At 46.5% G+C, this 22,500-nt stretch overlaps 1 protein-coding gene across 1 annotated transcript in view; it reads left to right on the top strand.

Moving 5' to 3' along the window:
• Positions 1 to 22,500, top strand: part of dcc (DCC netrin 1 receptor) — a 670,683-nt gene that overhangs the window by 282,787 nt on the left and 365,396 nt on the right. The window contains 1 exon segment of the mRNA XM_046305873.1: positions 14,816 to 15,103. Coding sequence (XP_046161829.1) covers positions 14,816 to 15,103 — 288 coding nt within the window.

Below are 22,500 nucleotides of genomic sequence, written 5' to 3'. Positions count from 1 at the left end.
TAAAGACATTACACATGTCATATTATGTATTTATTCTGTTTTATTTCTCCTTTATTTAACCAGGTAAGCTCGTTAAAAACAAGCAGTTCGACACAAACAACACAGAGTTGTGTTGAATAAACAAATATACAATTAATAATACAGTAGAAAAAGTCTATATATAGCATGTGCAAATGAGGTGAGATAAGAGAGGTAAGATAAGACTATATATATATATATATATATACAGTGTTGTAACTATGTACAAATGGTTGAAGTACAAAAGGGAAAATAAATAAGCATAAATATGGGTTGTATTTACAATGGTGTTTGTTCTTCACTGGTTGCCCTTTTCTCGTGGCAACAGGTCACAAATCTTGCTGCTGTGATGTCACACTGTGGTATTTCACCCAGTAGATATGGGAGTTTATGAAAACCAAATTTGTTTTTGAATTCTTTGTGGATCTGTGTAATTAATCTGAGGGAAATATGCCTCTCTAATATGGTCATACTTTAGACAGGAGGTTAGGAAGTGCAGCTCAGTTTCCACCTCATTTTGTGGGCAGTGTGCACATATCCTGTCTTCTCTTGAGAGCCATGTCTGCCTACGGCGGCCTTTCTCAATAGCAAGGCTATGATCTCTGAGTCTGTACACAGTTTGGGTCAGTCACAGTGGTCAGGTATTCTGCCACTGTGTACTCTCTGTTTAGGGCCAAAAAGCATTCTAGTTTACTATGTTTTTTTGTTAATTCTATCCAATGTGTCAAGTAATTATCTTTTTGTTTTCTCATGATTTGGCAGGGTCTATTTTTGTTGCTGCTCTGGGGCTCTGTGGGGTGTGTTTGTATTTGTGAACAGAGCCCCAGGACCAGCTTGCTTAGGGGACTCTTCTCCAGGTTCATCTCTCTGTAGGTGGTGTCTTTGTTATGGAAGGTTTATGAATCGCTTCCTTTTAGGTGGTTGTAGAATTTAACAGCTCTTTTCTGGATTTTGATAATTAGTGGGTATCGGCCTAATTCTGCTCTGCAAGCATTATTTGGTGTTCTACGTTGTACACGGAGGATATTTTTGCAGAATTCTGCGTGCAGAGTCTCAATTTGGTGTTTGTCCCATTTTGTGAAGTCTTGGTTGGTGAGCGGACCCCAGACCTCACAACCATAAAGGGCAATGGGTTCTATAACTGATTCAAATATTTTTAGTCAGATCCTAATTGGTATGTCAAATTTGATGTTCCTTTTGATGGCATAGAATGCCCTTCTTGCCTTGTCTCTCAGATCGTTCACAGCTTAGTGGAAGTTACCTGTGGCGCTGATGTTTAGGCCAAGGTATGTATAGTTTTTCGTGTGCTCTGTGGTATCTAGATGGAATTTGTATTTGTGGTCCTGGCAACTGGAACTTTTTTGGAAAACCATTATTTTGGTCTTACTGAGATTTACTGTCAGGGCCCAAGTCTTAGAGAATCTGTGCAGAATATCTAGGTGCTTCTATAGACCCTCCTTGGTTGGTGACAGAAGCACCAGATCATCAGCAAACAGCAGACATTTGACTTCAGATTCTAGCAGGGTGAGGCCTTTGTGGATTGGGGTGATCAGTCCTTGGTTCCAAATATTAGGGAATATGCCAGAGCTGAGGATGATGTTAAAGAGTTTTAGTATAGCCAATTGGAATTTGTTGTCTGTAAATTGTATCATTGGGTTAGGATACCATCAACACCACAGGCCTTTCTGGGTTGGAGGGTTTGTATTTTGTCCTGTAGCTCATTCAAGGTAATTGGAGAATCCAGTGGGTTCTGGTTGTCTTTAATAGTTGATTCTAAGAGTTGTATTTGATCATGTATATGTTTTTGCTGTTTGTTCTGTGTTGTAGAGCCAAAAAGATTAGTGAAGTGGTTTATACACACATCTCCATTTTGGATAGATAATTTCTTTGTGTTGTTGTTTGTTTAGTGTTTTCCAATTTTCCCAGAAGTGTTTAGAGTCTATGAATTCTTCAATTACATTGAGCTGATTTCTGACGTGCTGATCCTTCTTTTTCCATGTTGTATTTCTGTATTGTTTTAGTGATTCACCACAGTGAAGGCGTAGACTCAGTGATTCACCACGGTGAAGGCGTAGACTCAGTGATTCACCATAGTGAAGGTTTAGGCTCAGTGATTCACCATAATGAAGGTTTAGGCTCAGTGATTCACCACAGTGAAGGTTTAGACTCAGTGATTCACCACAGTGAAGGCGTAGACTCAGTGATTCACCATAGTGAAGGCGTAGACTCAGTGATTCACCACAGTGAAGGTTTAGACTCAGTGGTTCACCACAGTGAAGGCTTAGACTCAGTGATTCACCATAGTGAAGGCGTAGACTCAGTGATTCACCACAGTGAAGGCGTAGACTCAGTGATTCACCACAGTGAAGGCGTAGACTCAGTGATTCACCATAGTGAAGGTTTCGACTCAGTGATTCACCACAGTAAAGATTTAGACTCAGTGATTCACCACAGTGAAGGTTTAGACTCAGTGATTCACCACAGTGAAGGTTTAGACTCAGTGATTCACCACAGTAAAGATTTAGACTCAGTGATTCACCACAGTGAAGGTTTAGACTCAGTGATTCACCACAGTGAAGGTTTAGACTCAGTGATTCACCATAGTGAAGGTTTAGACTCAGTGATTCACCATAGTGAAGGTTTAGACTCAGTGATTCACCACAGTGAAGGCGTAGACTCAGTGATTCACCATAGTGAAGGCGTAGACTCAGTGATTCACCACAGTGAAGGTTTAGACTCAGTGATTCACCACAGTGAAGGTTTAGACTCAGTGATTCACCACAGTGAAGGTTTAGACTCAGTGATTCACCATAGTGAAGGTTTAGACTCAGTGATTCACCACAGTGAAGGCGTGAAGACTCAGTGATTCACCATAGTGAAGGATTCACCATAGTGAGACTCAGTGATTCACCACAGTGAAGGTTTAGACGTGATTCACCATAGACTCAGTGATTCACCACAGTGAAGGCGTAGACTCAGTGATTCACCACAGTGAAGGCGTAGACTCAGTGATTCACCACAGTGAAGGCGTAGACTCAGTGATTCACCATAGTGAAGGTTTAGACTCAGTGATTCACCACAGTGAAGGTTTAGACTCAGTGATTCACCATAGTGAAGGTTTAGACTCAGTGATTCACCATAGTGAAGGTTTAGACTCAGTGATTCACCACAGTGAAGGCGTAGACTCAGATGTTCTGAGTCTGTTTTTGGTTGGACAGGTTTTGCAGTTTCTTTCTTAGTTTTTTGCACTTTTCATCAAACCATTTGTCATTGTTCATTTTCTATTTGACATTTTTAGATTTGACAGGGAAGCTGATATACTGGTAAGATTTTCTACTGCCAAGTTTACACCTTCACTGCTACAGTGGAACGCTTTATCCAGGAAGTTGTCTAAAAGGGATTGAATTTGTTGTTGCCTAATTGTTTTTTGGTAGGTTTCCAAACTACACTCCTTCCATCTACAGCATTTCTTAATATTACTTAGTTCTGTTAGCTTTGATGATTCATGATTGAGTATTGCTCTGTTCAGGTGGAGTGTGATGTTGCTGTGGTCTGATAAGGGTGTCAGTGGGCTGAGGACTCTAACTGCTGGGTGCCTCTCTCTCTCTCTCTCTCTCTCCACCTCTCTCTTTCTCTATTTCTCTTTCTCTCGCTCTCGCTCTCGCTCTCGCTCTCGCTCTCTCTCTCTCGCTCTCTCTCTAGAGATAGAGGACTGTCTAGAGTCTCAGTATAGTAACAGGCCCTGATGATAGAGGACTGTCTAGAGTCTCAGTATAGTAACAGACTCTGCTGATGAAGGCTAAGACAATGAACATTACAGAGAGACCGTAACTCAGCAGCCTTTTCTCTCCTCCATCTCTCCTGTCTTGTCCTCTCCTCTTTAGTCCTATTTGCTCTCCTCTCTGGTCCTCCGGTCCTATTCAACCTAATGGAGCCAGCTGGCTGGCTGACAGATATCGATACCTCACTTTCAGCCAATCATCGGAAGCTTTCCTCTGCTCACACTACGTGCATACCATAATAACCAGAACCCCAACGAGATGGCCCCACCTCCCAGCCACATCCTGGTTCTATGCATCCCACCTCCCAGCCACATCCTGGTTCTATGCATCCCACCTCCCAGACACATCCTGGTTCTATACATCCCACCTCCCAGCCACATCCTGGTGCTATACATCCCACCTCCCAGCCACATCCTGGTACTATACATCCCACCTCCCAGACACATCCCACCTCCCAGCCACATCCTGGTGCTATACATCCCACCTCCCAGACACATCCTGGTTCTATACATCCCACCTCCCAGACACATCCTGGTTCTATGCATCCCACCTCCCAGACACATCCTGGTACTATACATCCCACCTCCCAGCCACATCCTGGTGCTATACATCCCACCTCCCAGACACATCCTGGTTCTATACATCCCACCTCCCAGACACATCCTGGTTCTATACATCCCACCTCCCAGACACATCCTGGTTCTATACATCCCACCTCCCAGACACATCCTGGTTCTATACATCCCACCTCCCAGCCACATCCTGGTGCTATACATACATTTACATTTAAGTCATTTAGCAGACACTCTTATCCAGAGCGACTTACCTCCCAGACACATCCTGGTTCTATACATCCCACCTCCCAGACACATCCTGGTTCTATACATCCCACCTCCCAGACACATCCTGGTTCTATACATCCCACCTCCCAGACACATCCTGGTTCTATACATCCCACCTCCCAGACACATCCTGGTTCTATACATCCCACCTCCCAGACACATCCTGGTTCTATACATCCCACCTCCCAGACACATCCTGGTTCTATACATCCAACCTCCCAGACACATCCCACCTCCCAGACACATCCCACCTCCCAGCGACATCCTGGTTCTATACATCCCACCTCCCAGACACATCCTGGTTCTATACATCCCACCTCCCAGACACATCCCACCTCCCAGACACATCCCACCTCCCAGACACATCCTGGTTCTATACATCCCACCTCCTAGCCACATCCTGGTTCTATACATCCCAGCCACATCCTGGTTCTAGACATCCCACCTCCCAGACACATCCTGGTGCTATACAGCCCACCTCCCAGCCACATCCTGTTACTATACATCCCACCTCCCAGACACATCCTGGTTCTATACATCCCACCTCCCAGACACATCCCACCTCCCAGACACATCCCACCTCCCAGCCACATCCTGGTTCTATACATCCCACCTCCCAGACACATCCCACATCCCAGACACATCCTGGTTCTATACATCCCACCTCCCAGCCACATCCTGGTTCTATACATCCCACCTCCCAGACACATCCTGGTACTATACATCCCACCTCCCAGACACATCCTGGTTCTATACATCCCACCTCCCAGACACATCCTGGTACTATACATCCCACCTCCCAGACACATCCTGGTTCTATACATCCCACCTCCCAGACACATCCTGGTACTATACATCCCACCTCTCAGACACATCCTGGTTCTATACATCCCACCTCCCAGACACATCCTGGTACTATACATCCCACCTCCCAGACACATCCTGGTTCTATACATCCCACCTCCCAGACACATTCCACCTCCCAGACACATCCTGGTTCTATACATCCCACCTCCCAGACACATCCTGGTGCTATACATCCCACCTCCCAGACACATCCTGGTACTATACATCCCATCTCCCAGACACATCCTGGTGCTATACATCCCACCTCCCAGACACATCCTGGTTCTACACATCCCACCTCCCAGACACATCCTGGTTCTATACATCCCACCTCCCAGACACATCCTGGTTCTACACATACCACCTCCCAGCCACATCCTGGTTCTATACATCCCACCTCCCAGACACATCCTGGTTCTATACATCCCACCTCCCAGCCACATCCTGGTTCTATACAGCCCACCTCCCAGCCACATCCTGGTACTATACATCCCACCTTCCAGCCACATCCTGGTTCTATACATCCCACCTCCCAGACACATCCTGGTTCTATACATCCCACCTCCCAGACACATCCCACCTCCCAGACACATCCCACCTCCCAGCCACATCCTGGTTCTATACATCCCACCTCCCAGCCACATCCTGGTTCTATACATCCCACCTCCCAGACACATCCTAGTTCTATACATCCCACCTCCCAGACACATCCTGGTTCTATACATCCCACCTCCCAGCCACATCCTGGTTCTATACATCCCACCTCCCAGACACATCCTGGTTCTATACATCCCACCTCCCAGACACATCCTGGTGCTATACATCCCACCTCCCAGCCACATCCTGGTTCTATACATCCCACCTCCCAGCCACATCCTGGTTCTAGACATCCCACCTCCCAGCCACATCCTGGTTCTAGACATCCAACCTCCCAGACACATCCCACCTCCCAGACACATCCCACCTCCCAGCCACATCCTGGTACTATACATCCCACCTCCCAGCAACATCCTGGTTCTATACATCCCACCTCCCAGACACATCCCACCTCCCAGACACATCCCACCTCCCAGCCACATCCTGGTTCTATACATCCCACCTCCCAGCCACATCCTGGTTCTATACATCCCACCTCCCAGACACATCCCACCCCACCTCCCAGACATCCCATCCCACACATCCCACCTCCCAGACACATCCTGGTTCTATACATCCCACCTCCCAGACACATCCCATCCCTACATCCCACCTCCCAGACACATCCTGGTTCTATACATCCCACCTCCCAGACACATCCCACCTCCCCTGGTTCTATTCATCCCAGACCACATCCTGGTTCTACCTCCACATCCCCCAGACACATCTCCCTGGTGCTAGACACATCCTGGTTCTATACATCCCACCTCCCAGAGACCACATCCTGGTTCTATACATCCCACCTCCCAGACAGACACATCCTGGTTCTATACATCCCACCTCCCAGCCACATCCTGGTTCTATACATCCCACCTCCCAGACACATCCTGGTTCATCCCACCTCCCAGCCACATCCTGGTTCTATCATCCCACCTCCCAGACACATCCCACCTCCCATCCACCTCCTGGTTCTATACATCCCACCTCCCAGACACATCCCACATCCCACCTCCCAGACACATCCTGGTTCTATACATCCCACCTCCCAGACACATCCTGGTTCTAGACATCCCACCTCCCAGACATCCTGGTTCTATACCCACCTCCCAGCCACATCCTGGTTCTATACATCCCACCTCCCAGACACATCCTGGTTCTATACATCCCACCTCCCAGACATCCTGTTACTATACATCCCACCTCCCAGACACATCCTGGTTCTATACATCCCACCTCCCAGACACATCTATACATCCCACCTCTCCCAGACACATCCTGGTTCACCTCCCAGCCACATCCTGGTTCTATACATCCCACCTCCCAGACCCAGACATCCTGGTTCTATCCCACCTCCCAGCCACATCCTGGTTCTAGACATCCCACCTCCCAGCCACATCCTGGTTCTATACATCCCACCTCCCAGACACATCCTGGTTCTATACATCCCACCTCCCAGACACATCCCACCTCCCAGACACATCCTGGTTCTATACATCCCACCTCCCAGCCACATCCTGGTTCTATACATCCCACCTCCCATACATCCCACTATACTCCCACCTCCCAGACACATCCTGGTTCTATACATCCCACCTCCCAGCCACATCCTGGTTCTATACATCCCACCTCCCAGACACATCCTGGTTCTATACATCCCACCTCCCAGACATCCCTACCTCCCAGACACATCCTGGTTCTATACATCCCACCTCCCAGCCACATCCTGGTTCTATACATCCCACCTCCCAGCCACATCCTGGTTCTAGACATCCCACCTCCCAGACACATCCCAGACCTCCCAGACACATCCCACCTCCCAGCCACATCCTGGTTCTATACATCCCACCTCCCAGACACATCCTGGTTCTATTCATCCCACCTCCCAGCCACATCCTGGTACTATACATCCCACCTCCCAGACACATCCTGGTGCTATACATCCCACCTCCCAGACACATCCTGGTTCTATACATCCCACCTCCCAGACACATCCTGGTGCTATACATCCCACCTCCGAGACACATCCCACCTCCCAGCCACATCCTGGTTCTATACATCCCACCTCCCAGACACATCCCACCTCCCAGCCACATCCTGGTTCTATACATCCCACCTCCCAGACACATCCAACCTCCCAGACACATCCCACCTCCCAGACACATCCCACCTCCCAGACACATCCTGGTTCTATACATCCCACCTCCCAGCCACATCCTGGTTCTATACATCCCACCTCCCAGACACATCCCACCTCCCAGACACATCCTGGTGCTATACATCCCACCTCCGAGACACATCCCACCTCCCAGCCACATCCTGGTTCTATACATCCCACCTCCCAGACACATCCCACCTCCCAGCCACATCCTGGTTCTATACATCCCACCTCCCAGACACATCCAACCTCCCAGACACATCCCACCTCCCAGACACATTCCACCTCCCAGACACATCCTGGTTCTATACATCCCACCTCCCAGCCATATCCTGGTTCTATACATCCCACCTCCCAGACACATCCCACCTCCCAGACACATCCCACCTCCCAGACACATCCCACCTCCCAGCCACATCCTGGTACTATACATCCCACCTCCCAGCCACATCCTGGTTCTATACATCCCACCTCCCAGCCACATCCTGGTTCTATACATCCCACCTCCCAGACACATCCTGGTTCTATACATCCCACCTCCCAGACACATCCCACCTCCCAGACACATCCCACCTCCCAGCCACATCCTGGTTCTATACATCCCACCTCCCAGACACATCCTGGTTCTATACATCCCACCTCCCAGACACATCCTAGTTCTATACATCCCACCTCCCAGACACATCATGGTTCTATACATCCCACCTCCCAGCCACATCCTGGTTCTATACATTCCACCTCCCAGACACATCCTGGTTCTATACATCCCACCTCCCAGACACATCCTGGTGCTATACATCCCACCTCTCAGCCACATCCTGGTTCTATACATCCCACCTCCCAGCCACATCCTGGTTCTAGACATCCCACCTCCCAGCCACATCCTGGTTCTAGACATCCAACCTCCCAGACACATCCCACCTCCCAGACACATCCCACCTCCCAGCCACATCCTGGTTCTATACATCCCACCTCCCAGACACATCCTGGTTCTATTCATCCCACCTCCCAGCCACATCCTGGTACTATACATCCCACCTCCCAGACACATCCTGGTGCTATACATCCCACCTCCCAGACACATCCTGGTTCTATACATCCCACCTCCCAGACACATCCTGGTGCTATACATCCCACCTCCGAGACACATCCCACCTCCCAGCCACATCCTGGTTCTATACATCCCACCTCCCAGACACATCCCACCTCCCAGCCACATCCTGGTTCTATACATCCCACCTCCCAGACACATCCAACCTCCCAGACACATCCCACCTCCCAGACACATCCCACCTCCCAGACACATCCTGGTTCTATACATCCCACCTCCCAGCCACATCCTGGTTCTATACATCCCACCTCCCAGACACATCCCACCTCCCAGACACATCCTGGTGCTATACATCCCACCTCCGAGACACATCCCACCTCCCAGCCACATCCTGGTTCTATACATCCCACCTCCCAGACACATCCCACCTCCCAGCCACATCCTGGTTCTATACATCCCACCTCCCAGACACATCCAACCTCCCAGACACATCCCACCTCCCAGACACATTCCACCTCCCAGACACATCCTGGTTCTATACATCCCACCTCCCAGCCATATCCTGGTTCTATACATCCCACCTCCCAGACACATCCCACCTCCCAGACACATCCCACCTCCCAGACACATCCCACCTCCCAGCCACATCCTGGTACTATACATCCCACCTCCCAGCCACATCCTGGTTCTATACATCCCACCTCCCAGCCACATCCTGGTTCTATACATCCCACCTCCCAGACACATCCTGGTTCTATACATCCCACCTCCCAGACACATCCCACCTCCCAGACACATCCCACCTCCCAGACACATCCTGGTTCTATACATCCCACCTCCCAGACACATCCCACCTCCTAGACACATCCTGGTTCTATACATCACATCAAAGAGAAGCAACACTTAACCAATCGAAAGAAAAACGAACAAGCGCTGGCATCCATGGAGTCATTCAACTGTTGTGTAAACATATTATGAAGTTTAAACAAGGTTGGTTTTAACGGTAATATAATTACAAATAATATTTCAAGTCTTTCAACCCTGGTTCTTTTCCTTGATTGCAGTGACATCGGTCTGTTTTGTACTTTAAGCCCTGAAAACTTTGAACATTCAAACATTGATCAAGCCTTGTTGTAAAATGTTTTGTCAATATAACAAACTCAGAGCTCAACCAATTTCTCTGTTTTGTCACCCCCCCCTCTCTCTCTCCCTCTCTCTCTCTCTCTCTCTCTCTCTCTCTCTCTCTCTCTCTCTCTCTCTCTCTCTCTCTCTGTCTCTCTCTCTGTCTCTCTCTCTGTCTCTCTCTCTCTCTGTGTCTCTGTCTCTCTCTTTCTCTCTCTCTCTCTCTGTCTCTCTCTCTCTCTCTCTCTCTCTCTCTCTCTCTCTCTCTCTCTCTCTCTCTCTCTCTCTCTCTCTCTCTTCTCTCTCTCTCTCTCTCTCTCTCTCTCTCTCTCTCTCTCTCTCTCTCTCTCTCTTCTCTCTCTCTCTCTCTCTCTCTCTCTCTCTCTCTCTCTCTCTCTCTCTCTCTCTCTCTCTCTCTCTCTCTCTCTCTCTCTCTTAAATTATTAATATAAATATATACCAGATATACTGTCTGTCTGTCTGTCTGTCTGTCTGTCTGTCTGTCTGTCTGTCTGTCTGTCTGTCTGTCTGTCTGTCTGTCTGTCTGTCTGTCTGTCTGTCTGTCTGTCTGTCTGTCTGTCTGTCTGTCTGTCTGTCTGTCTGTCTGTCTGTCTGTCTGTCTGTCTGTCTGTCTGTCTGTCTGTCTGTCTGTCTGTCTGTCTGTCTGTCTGTCTGTCTGTCTGTCTGTCTGTCTGTCTGTCTGTCTGTCTGTCTGTCTGTCTGTCTGTCTGTCTGTCTGTCTGTCTGTCTGTCTGTCTGTCTGTCTGTCTGTCTGTCTGTCTGTCTGTCTGTCTGTCTGTCTGTCTGTCAGCTTTATACTGATATACCAGACAGCCCAGTCCTCTCTGTCTGTTTGACAGCTTTATACTGATACCAGGCAGCCCAGTATAGACCCTGGAGAGAGACTAGACCTTGGAGAGAGTCTAGACCCTGGAGAGAGACTAGACCTTGGAGAGAGTCTAGACCCTGGAGAGAGTCTAGACCTTGGAAAGAGTCTAGACCCTGGAGAGAGTCTAGACCCTGGAGAGAGTCTAGACCCTGGAGAGAGACTAGGCCCTGGAGAGAGACTAGACCCTGGAGAGAGTCTACTGATACCTGTGTTGAAACTGACAGAGCTACTACAGAGAACCTTTGTAGATCGCGGCAGAGCAGCTTGTTTGGATTGCCAGTGTGCCCTGTACACCTCTGATGTAGGATCTCTGCTTTCAAGGGGAAGCTGTGACACTGTTAAGAGGATTTGTACAGATTGAATCAGGATTTAAGGATTCTGTCACAGAAATACTAGAGGTCAGGGCACCACAGTTAATCCACAGGGGGAAAAACCTGGACATGCATGTAAAAAATATATCTAAAAAAATATGCACTGTACCAGTCAACGTTTGGACACACCTACTCATTCCAGGGGTTTTCTTTATTTTTACTATTTTCTACATTGTAGAACAAGAGTGAAGACATCAAAACTATGAAATAACACATATGGAATCATGTTTTATATTTGAGATACTTGAGTACCTCACCCTTTACCTTGATGACAACTTTGCACACTCTTGGCATTCTCTCAACCAGTTTCATGAGGTAGTCACCTGGAATGCATTTCAAATAACAGGAGTCCCTTGTTAAAAGTTAATGTGTGGAATTTATTTCCTTCTTAAAACTTCTTCAGGATCGGTGGGTTCCCCACGGTACTTTTGCGCTAACGTAGGCTAATGCGATTAGCATGAGGATGTAAGTAACATTTCCCAGGACATGGACATATCTGATATTGGCAGCAACCTTAAATTATTGTTAATCCAACTGCACCGTTTACAGTAGCTAACTAACTGCCCTGTCCAATTTACAGCAGCTATTACAGTGATAATAATACAATTGTATTGTTTGAGGAGAGTGCACAGTTATAAACTTGAAAAGTTATTAATAAACAAATTAGGCACATTTGGGGCAGTCTTGACACAACATTTAGAACAGAAATGCAATGGTTCATTGGATCAGTCTAAAATATTGCATGTACACTGCTGCCATCTAGCGGTCAATATCTAAATTGCCCCTGGGCTGGAATAATACATTATGGCCTTTTTCTTGCATTTCAAAGATGACGGTACAAAAAAAATAGCATTTTTTCTTGTGTTATCTTTTACCAGATCTAATGTGTTATATTCTCCTACATTCCTTTCACATTTCCACAAACTACAAAGTGTTTCCTTTCAAATGGTACCGAGATGGTACTTCAGGTCCTGAGCTACAGGCAGTTAGATTTGGGTATGTTATTTTAGGCCGAACATTTTTTTTTAAAAGAGGCGGATCCTTACGAGGTTTTAATGTGTTTTAGCCAATCAATTGTGTTGTGACAAAGTGGAGGTGGCATAAGGAAGATAGCCCTATTTGGTAAAAGACCAAGTCCCTATTATGGCAAGAACAGCTCAAATAAGCAAAAAAGAAATGAAATTCCATCATGACTTTAAGACATGAAGCTCTGTCAGTCCGGAAAATGTCATGAACTTTAAAAGTTTCTTCAAGGCAGTCGTAAAAAACATCAAGCGCTATGATGAAACTTTCTCTCATGAGGACCGCCACAGGAAAGGAAGACCCAGAGTTAACTCTGCAGCAGAGGATAAGTTCATTAGAGTTACCAGACTCAGAAATTACAGCTCAAATAAATGCTTCACTGAGTTCAAGTAACAGACACATCTAATCATCAACTGTTCAGAGGAGAATTGGGCCTTCATAGTCAAATTGTTGCAATGAAACCACTACTAAAGGACACCAATAATAAGAAGACTTACTTTGGCCACGAAACTCGAGCAATGGACATTAGACCGGTGGAAATCTGTCCTTTTAGTCTGAGTCCAAATTTGAGATTTTTGGTTCCAACCGCTGTGTCTTTGTGATTCACAGAGTAGGTGAACAGATGATCCCTGCATGTGTGGTTACCACCGTGAAGCATGGAGGAGGAGGTGTGATGGTGTGGGTGGGCTTTGCTGGTCACACTGTCTGTGATTTATTTAGAATTCAATTGTTGCTATGCTCCTGTAACAAGATAGCTCAGTCTAATTGTTGCTATGATCCTGTAACAAGATAGCTCAGTCTAATTGTTGCTATGCTCCTGTAACAAGATAGCTCAGTCTAATTGTTGCTATGCTCCTGTAACAAGATAGCTCAGTCTAATTGTTACTATGCTCCTGTAACAAGATAGCTCAGTCTAATTGTTGCTATGCTCCTGTAACAAGATAATTGCTATGCAACAAGATAGCTAATTGTTACTATGCTCCTGTAACAAGATAGCTCAGTCTAATTGTTACTATGCTCCTGTAACAAGATAGCTCAGTCTAATTGTTACTATGCTCCTGTAACAAGATAGCTCAGTCTAATTGTTGCTATGCTCCTGTAACAAGATAGCTCAGTCTAATTGTTGCTATGCTCCTGTAACAAGATAGCTCAGTCTAATTGTTGCTATGCTCCTGTAACAAGATAGCTCAGTCTAATTATATATAGGGAATAGGGTTCTATTGGGCTCTGATCTAAAGTAGTGCACTATATAGGGAATAGGGTTCTATTGGGCTCTGGTCTAAAGTAGTGCACTATATAGGGAATATGGTTCCATAGGGCTCTGGTCTAAAGTAGTGCACTATATAGGGAATATGGTTCCATTTGGGACACATTCCTTCATTTTTTTTCACACACTAACCTCTAACCTCCATCACCCAGAGCTGTCGTCCTCCTGTGATACAGAGAGGAGGATCTGACATCTCTCCTCTCTCCTTTCTCCTTAGCTCTCCCATCCCACTCCTATCTCCTCTCCTCTCCTCTCCTCTCCTCTCCTCTCCTCTCCTCTCCTCTCCTCTCCTCTCCTCTCCTCTCCTCTCCTCTCCTCTCCTCCTCCTCTCCCCTGTACTTTTTTCATATCAGTGATTGCTGCTAACAGCCTCTCTCTCTCTGTCCTTGGGTCCCCTGAAGCTCCCCTGTCACTTTTTCCCTACAGAGTCAGTGATTGCCCTGAGTCAGCTAACCCTACAGCCTACAGTAGTGGTTCCATACAGAGTCAGCTCTAGTGGGTCCCTGTCCTTGGGTCCCCTGAAGCTACAGTAGTGGGTCCCTACAGAGTCAGCTACAGTAGTGGGTTCCTACAGAGTCAGCTACAGTAGTGGGTCCCTACAGAGTCAGCTACAGTAGTGGGTCCATACAGAGTCAGCTACAGTAGTGGGTCCCTACAGAGTCAGCTACAGTAGTGGGTCCATACAGAGTCAGCTACAGTAGTGGGTCCCTACAGAGTCAGCTACAGTAGTGGGTCCCTACAGAGTCAGCTACAGTGGGTCCCTACAGTAGTGGGTCCCTCAGTATCTAATCCTTTGTTCCCTCTCTCCACCAGGTCCGTTGAAGCTGGTGGTCCCTACAGAGTCAGTGTCCTCCTACCTGGGTGACACGGCCCTGCTGCGCTGTGAGGTGACTGGTGATCCCATGCCCGTGGTACGCTGGCAGAAGAACAGAGAGGACCTGCCACTCACCTTAACCCCAGATAGCAGGGTCGTGGTACTGCCCTCCGGCTCGCTCCAGGTTAGCAAGGTTCAACCACCAGACTCTGCCACCTACCGCTGCCTGGCAGACAACCCTGGCAGCGCCCGCACCGGCAGTGACGCAGACCTACGAGTGTTGCCAGGTACAATAACTCCTTCTCAACCCATCTTGACATAAATATTCTGCCCACAGACGTAAATCCAACTAGCTAGCAAGGGACACACACGATTTGGTTCTGAGATCAACCCCTAAAGTACTTGAAAGTGAGGTGGGATTGGGACACTGGGTATTAATATAATATCATATTGGATGAATCCTCTATCCAGTGACATCGTCTTGGTTTTTCTCTCAGATGGACACCGTCTGAGGGTTTGTTAATAAAGCATTTCAAAATATTGTCCATTTTCAAATCAAGAACCCAGAAACCGCCCAGTCCTCTATGGACTGTCTTACAACCTCCTGCATATCCCTTATGTATCCTGTAATGTAATGTAGTCAGCATAGCTGATCCTCTTATAACTTAATAAACCACTATACTACAGCTCATGTAGGCCTTGTTTGACCTTATTTGAGTGTATGGCACCGTGTATGACTGACCTCCAGCTCCAGATGAATATCCCTGATCTTGCCTGTAATTTAATCACTGTGGTTTATCCTTGTTTGACCTTTATTAAAGGCCCAGTGTAAGAACATGACTGTCCTGTGTTTTACATACAGTGGGGCAAAAAAGTATTCAGTCAGCCACCAATTGTGCAAGTTCTCCCACTTAAAAAGATGAGAGAGGCCTGTAATGTTCATCATAGGTCCACTTCAACTATGACAGACAAAATGAGAAAAAAAATCCAGAAAATCACATTGTAGGATTTTTTAGGAATTTATTTGCAAATTATGGTGGAAAATAAGTATTTGGTCAATAACAAAAGTGTATCTCAATACTTTGTTATATACCCTTTGTTGGCAATGACAGAGGTCAAACGTTTTCTGTAAGTCTTCACAAGGTTTTCACACACTGTTGCTGGTATTTTGGCCCATTCCTCCATGCAAACCTCCTCTAGAGCAGTGATGTTTTGGGGCTGTTGCTGGGCAACACAGACTTTCAACTCCCTCCAAATATTTTCTACGAGGTTGAGATCTGGAGACTGGCTAGGCCACTCCAGGACCTTGAAATGCTTCTTACGAAGCCACTCCTTCGTTGCCCATTGTCATGCTGAAAGACCCAGCCACGTTTCGTCTTCAATGCCCTTGCTGATGGAAGGAGGTTTTCACTCAGAATCTCACGATACATGGCCCCATTCATTCTTTCCTTTACATGGATCAGTCGTCCTGGTCCCTTTGCAGAAAAACAGCCCCAAAGCATGATGTTTCACCCCCATGCTTCACAGTAGGTATGGTGTTCTTTGGATGCAACTCAGCATTCTTTGTCCTCCAAACACGACGAGTTGAGTTTTTACCAAAAAGCTCTATTTTTGTCTCATCAGACCACATGACTTTCCCCATTCCTCCTCTGGATCATCCAGATGGTCATTGGCAAACTTCAGACAGGCCTGGACATGCGCTGGCTTGAGCAGGGGGACCTTGCGTGCACTGCAGGATTTGAATCCATGACAGCGTAGTGTGTAACTAATGGTTTTCTTTGAGACTGTGGTCCCAGCTCTCTTCACGTCATTGACCAGGTCCTGCCGTGTAGTTCTGGGCTGATCCCTCACCTTCCTCATGATCATTAATGCCCCACGAGATGGGATCTTGCATGGAGCCCCAGACCGAGGGTGATTTACCGTCAACATTTGAACATCTTGGTCATGTTCTGTTATAATCTCTACCCGGCACAGCCAGAAGAGGACTGGCCACCCCACATAGCCCGGTTCCTCTCTAGGTTTCTTCCTAGGTTTTGGCCTTTCTAGGGAGTTTTTCCTAGCCACCGTGCTTTTACACCTGCATTGTTTGCTGTTTGGGGTTTTAGGCTGGGTTTCTCAGCACTTTGAGATTTGATGTACTATATAAATCAATTTGATTTGATTTGATCTTGAACTTCTCCCATTTTCTAATAATTGCACCAACAGTTGTTGCCTTCTCACCAAGCTGCTTGCCTATTGTCCTGTAGCCCATCCCAGCCTTGTGCAGGTCTACAATTCTATCCCTGATGTCCTTACACCCTGTCTTGTCTTGGCCACTGTGGAAAGTTGGAGTCTGTTTGAGTGAGTGTGTTGACAGGTGTCTTTTATACAGGTAACAAGTTCAAACAGGTGCAGTTAATACAGGTAATGAGTGGAGAACAGGAGGGCTTCTTAAAGAAAAACTAACAGGTCTGTTAGACCCGTAATTCTTACTGGTTGGTAGGTCAACGAAAATTTATGTCATACAATAAAATGCAAATTAATTATTTAAAAATCATACAATGTGATTTTCTGGATTTTTGTTTTAGATTCCATCTTTCACAGTTTAAGTCGCTCTGGATAAGAGCGTCTGCTAAATGACTTAAATGTAAATGTAAATGTGTACCTATGATAAACACGACCGACATCTACATATTTGAAAGTAGGAAAACCCTGCAAAATTGTCAGTGTATCAAATACTTGTTCTCTCCCACTGTATATAGTGGGGTGCCGATACAGAGTCAGTGTGCAGGGGCACTGGTTAGTTTAGGTAGTGTGTACAGTTGAAGTCGGAAGTTTACATACACCTTAGCCAAATACATTTAAACTCAGTTTTTCACAATAGCTGACATTTTATCCTAGTAAATGTTCCCTGTCTTAGGTCAGTTAGGATCACCACTTTATTTTGAAAAAATGTGAAATGTCAGAATAATAGTAGAATAGAATGATTTATTTCAGCTTTTATTTCTTTCATCATATTCCCAGTGGGTCAGAGGTTTACATACACTCATATAGTATTTGGTAGAATGGCCTTTAAATTGTTTAACTTGGGTCAAATGTTTCGGGTAGCCTTCCACAAGCTTCCCACAATAATTTTGACCCATTCCTCCTGACAGAGCTGGTGTAACTGAGTCAGGTTTGTAGGCCTCCTTGCTCGCACACGCCTTTTCAGTTCCGCCCACACATTTTCTGTAGGATTGAGGTCAGGGCTTTGTGATGGCCACTCCAATACCTTGAATTTGTTGTCCTTAAGCCATTTGTCCACAACTTTGGAAGTATGTTTGCGGTCATTGTGCATTGGGAATACCCATTTGCGACCAAGCTTTAACTTCCTGACTGATGTCTTGAGATGTTGCTTCAATATATCCACATAATTTTAAATTCCGCATGATGCCATCTATTTTGTGAAGTGCACCAGTCCCTCCTGCAGCAAAGCACCCCCACAACATGATGCTTCAGGCAGGCAGACAGACATATCTCTCTCCTGAGGTCTGTGACCTTTACCGCCAGAGACACAACATCACAGAGGGAGATGAAGTACTTCTGGGTTCTCCAGAGTGGATGGACATGACGTGTTGACCGCTGGACCGTTTCCATGGTGATCAGTGATAACCATATGGACCGTTTCCATGGTGATCAGTGATAACGATATGGACCGTTTCCATGGTGATCAGTGATAACGATATGGCTGTTACCATTCTCCATGGTGATCAGTGATAACGATATGGCTGTTGCCATTCTCCATGGTGATCAGTGATAACGATATGGCTGTTACCATTCTCCATGGTGATCAGTGATAACGATATGGCTGTTGCCATTCTCCATGGTGATCAGTGATAACGATATGGCTGATGCCATTCTCCATGGTGATCAGTGATAACGATATGGCTGTTGCCATTCTCCATGGTGATCAGTGATAACGATATGGCTGTTGCCATTCTCCATGGTAATCAGTGATAACGATATGGCTGTTGCCATTCTCCATGGTGATCAGTGATAACGATATGGCTGTTGCCATTCTCCATGGTGATCAGTGATAACGATATGGCTGTTGCCATTCTCCATGGTGATCAGTGATAACGATATGGCTGTTGCCATTCTCCATGGTGATCAGTGATAACGATATGGCTGTTGCCATTCTCCATGGTAACAAACCCTAGCTGTTACCATTCTCCATGGTAACAAACCCTAGCTGCTACCATTCTCCATGGTAACAAACCCTAGCTGCTACCATTCTCCATGGTAACAAACCCTAGCTGCTACCATTCTCTATGGTAACAAACCCTAGCTGTTACCATTCTCCATGGTAACAAACCCTAGCTGTTACCATTCTCCATGGTAACAAACCCTAGCTGTTACCATTCTCCATGGTAACAAACCCTAGCTGTTGCCATTCTCCATGGTAACAAACCCTAGCTGTTACCATTCTCCATGGTAACAAACCCTAGATGTTGCCATTACTGCAGGTACCGCCAGCGGGAGTCTCTCACTGAGCATGTGCAAGTATCAATAGCTATTCCAAGCTGCCGAGCGAGAAGGGAAGACGGTGCTCATCCAATCACACACACCGGTTGACCACATTTACATTTAACATTTACATTTAAGTCATTTAGCAGACGCTCTTATCCAGAGCGACTTACAAATTGGTGCATTCACCTTATGACATCCAGTGGGACAGTCACTTAACAATAGTGCATCTAAAACTTAGGGGGGGGGGGTGAGAGGGATTACTTATCCTATCCTAGGTATTCCTTAAAGAGGTGGGGTTTCAGGTGTCTCCGGAAGGTGGTGATTGACTCCGCTGTCCTGGCGTCGTGAGGGAGTTTGTTCCACCATTGTTCCACCATTGGGGACCAGGTAGACAATGTGTTCATCTGACCATCTCCTTTGATAGTTCAAGTTGTAATCAATGTCGGCGTGTTCCTCCCTGTCAGAGATTGAATGGTGCGAGGTTAAAGATCAGAGATGGAATGGTGCTAGGTTAAGCATCAGAGATGGAATGGTGCTAGGTTAAGCAACAGAGATGGAATGGTGCGAGGTTAAGCATCAGAGATGGAATGGTGCGAGGTTAAGCATCAGAGATGGAATGGTGCGAGGTTAAGCATCAGAGATGGAATGGTGCATCAGAGATTGGTGCGAGGTTAGCATCAGAGATGGAATGGTGCGAGGTTAAGCATCAGAGATGGAATGGTGCGAGGTTAAGCATCAGAGATGGAATGGTGCGAGGTTAAGCATCAAATCAAATCAAATCAAATCAAATTTATTTATATAGCCCTTCGTAGATGGAATGCAAACAATGCAGGTGTAAAAGCACGAGGAAAACTCCCTAGAAAGGCCAAAACCTTAAGACCAGCATGGTCAAATCAGAGAGCACAGTCAGATGGAATTATAACAGAACGTGACCAAGATGTTCAAATGTTCATAAATGACCAGTTAAGCATCAGAGATGGAATGGTGCGGTTAAGCTCAAATCAAATCAAATCAAATCAAATTTATTTATATAGGGGACAGTGCAAGGAGCCATCAGGTGTCAGGTGGCTAGTCCTGGGGCACCGGGCTATGTCCTCCTCTTCTGGCTGTGCCGGGTAGGGCTGTTCAGGTCCTCTGGAGCAGAGAGAGATGGAACAGAAAGATCATGAGAATTAGAGGTCCTCCGAGAGCATGGAATAATAGTAAGGCAGAACAGTTGAAACTGGAGCAGGAGCATGGCCAGGTGGACTGGGGACAGCAAGGAGTCCTCATGTCAGGTAGTCCTGGGACATGGTCCTAGGGCCCAGGCCAGTTGAGACTGGAGCAGCAGCATGGCCAGGTGGACTGGGGACAGCAAGGAGTCATCATGTCAGGTAGTCCTGGGGCATGGTTCTAGGGCTCAGGTCCTCCGAGAGAGAGAAAGAAAGAGAGAAGGAGAGAATTAGAGAACGCACACTTAGATTTACAGGACACCGAATGGACAGGAGAAGTACTCCAGATAAACAAACTGACCCTAGCCCCGACACATAAACTACTGCAGCATAAATACTGGAGGCTGAGACAGGAGGGGTCAGGAGACACTGTGGCCCCATCCGAGGACACCCCCGGACAGGGCCAAACAGGAAGGATATAACCCCACCCACTTTGCCAAAGCACAGCCCCCACACCACTAGAGGGAAATCTTCAACCACCAACTTACCATCCTGAGACAAGGCCGAGTATAGCCCACAAAGATTTCCGACACGGTACAACCAGAGATGGAATGGTGCGAGGTTAAGCGTCATTACATTTTACATTACATTTAAGTCATTTAGCAGACGCTCTTATCCAGAGCGACTTACAAGTTGGTGCATTCACCTTATGACATCCAGTGGAACAGTCACTTTACAATAGTGCATCGCGTCAGACAGGATCTGTTCCCGTGCTGTCCTAAAGCGTATGATCTCAGAATGCACAAGTTAGTTCCACCCTGTATATTTGCAAATGGCAACCTATTCCCTAATGGGTCCCGGTCAAAAGGAGTGGACTATGTAGGAAATAAGGAGCAATTTGGGACACAGGATTAGTCTCATATTCCCTAATGGGTCCCGGTCAAAAGGAGTGGACTATGTAAGAAATAGGGAGCTATTTGGGACACAGGCTTAGTCTCCTCATTGTGAGTGCTGACAGCTGTCTCTGTGCCCCGGTAAAGGCGAAAACCTAGTCGTGTCTTCCCTAGTTAATCCAACCTCTCTGAATCAGAGAGATGCGGAGTGGGGGAAGCTGCCTTAAATTGAACATCCACGGCACCCAGTGAACAGTGGGTTAACTGCCTTGCACAAGGGGCAGAATGGCAGATTTTTATCTTGTCGGCTCGGGGGATTCAATCTAGCAACCCAACACTCTAACCACTAGGCTACCTGCCGCCTCTACACTCTGACCACTAGGCTACCTGCCTCCTCTACACTCTAACCACTAGGCTACCTGCCGCCTCTACACTCTGACCACTAGGCTACCTGCTAGATCTGCCTGATTCAACACCCGTGTCCACCAAGATGTTAAGAGATTAAGAAGGCAACCTGGGACTCAAACATCCGTTTAGGCTTTAATCATAGTTTTTAGGCTTTAATCATTGTTTTTTGCCTTTAATCAGTGTTTTTAGTCTTTAATCATTGTTTTTAGTCTTTAATCATTGTTTTGGGGATTTAATCATTGAAGAATATATCTGAAAAATTACTCATGAGCTTAGTTGAACTGTTTAACCCCATTAGAACCTAGCCGGCAGATGCTGTAAGATGCAACAGGCCACTCTGTTGTTTATTTTTACAATTGGTAGTGGGGTTGTTCATCAGGCAGCATTGTATAACAAAGATGTTGTTTTCAACCAACTGCCAAGTTGTCTGTTTTCTATTAGTTTCTTCAATTGTTTTGGTTCTCCAATGCCACACCATTTCAATCACCATCCCATTCACTATGGCATACAGGGAAATGTATGTTTATTCACTGCCAGGAGACATTGTATTCCCAATGCCACACCATTTCAATCACCATCCCATTCACTATGGCATACAGGGAAATGCATGTTTATTCACTGCCAGGAGACATTGTATTCTCAATGCCACACCATTTCAATCACCATCCCATTCACTATGGCATACAGGGAAATGTATGTTTATTCACTGCCAGGAGACATTGTATTCCCAATGCCACACCATTT

This window comes from Oncorhynchus gorbuscha, linkage group LG16 (assembly GCF_021184085.1).
Source record: "Oncorhynchus gorbuscha isolate QuinsamMale2020 ecotype Even-year linkage group LG16, OgorEven_v1.0, whole genome shotgun sequence".
In the NCBI taxonomy this organism is placed as follows: Eukaryota; Metazoa; Chordata; class Actinopteri; order Salmoniformes; family Salmonidae; genus Oncorhynchus; species Oncorhynchus gorbuscha.
This window is presented reverse-complemented; position numbering and strand designations above follow the sequence as displayed.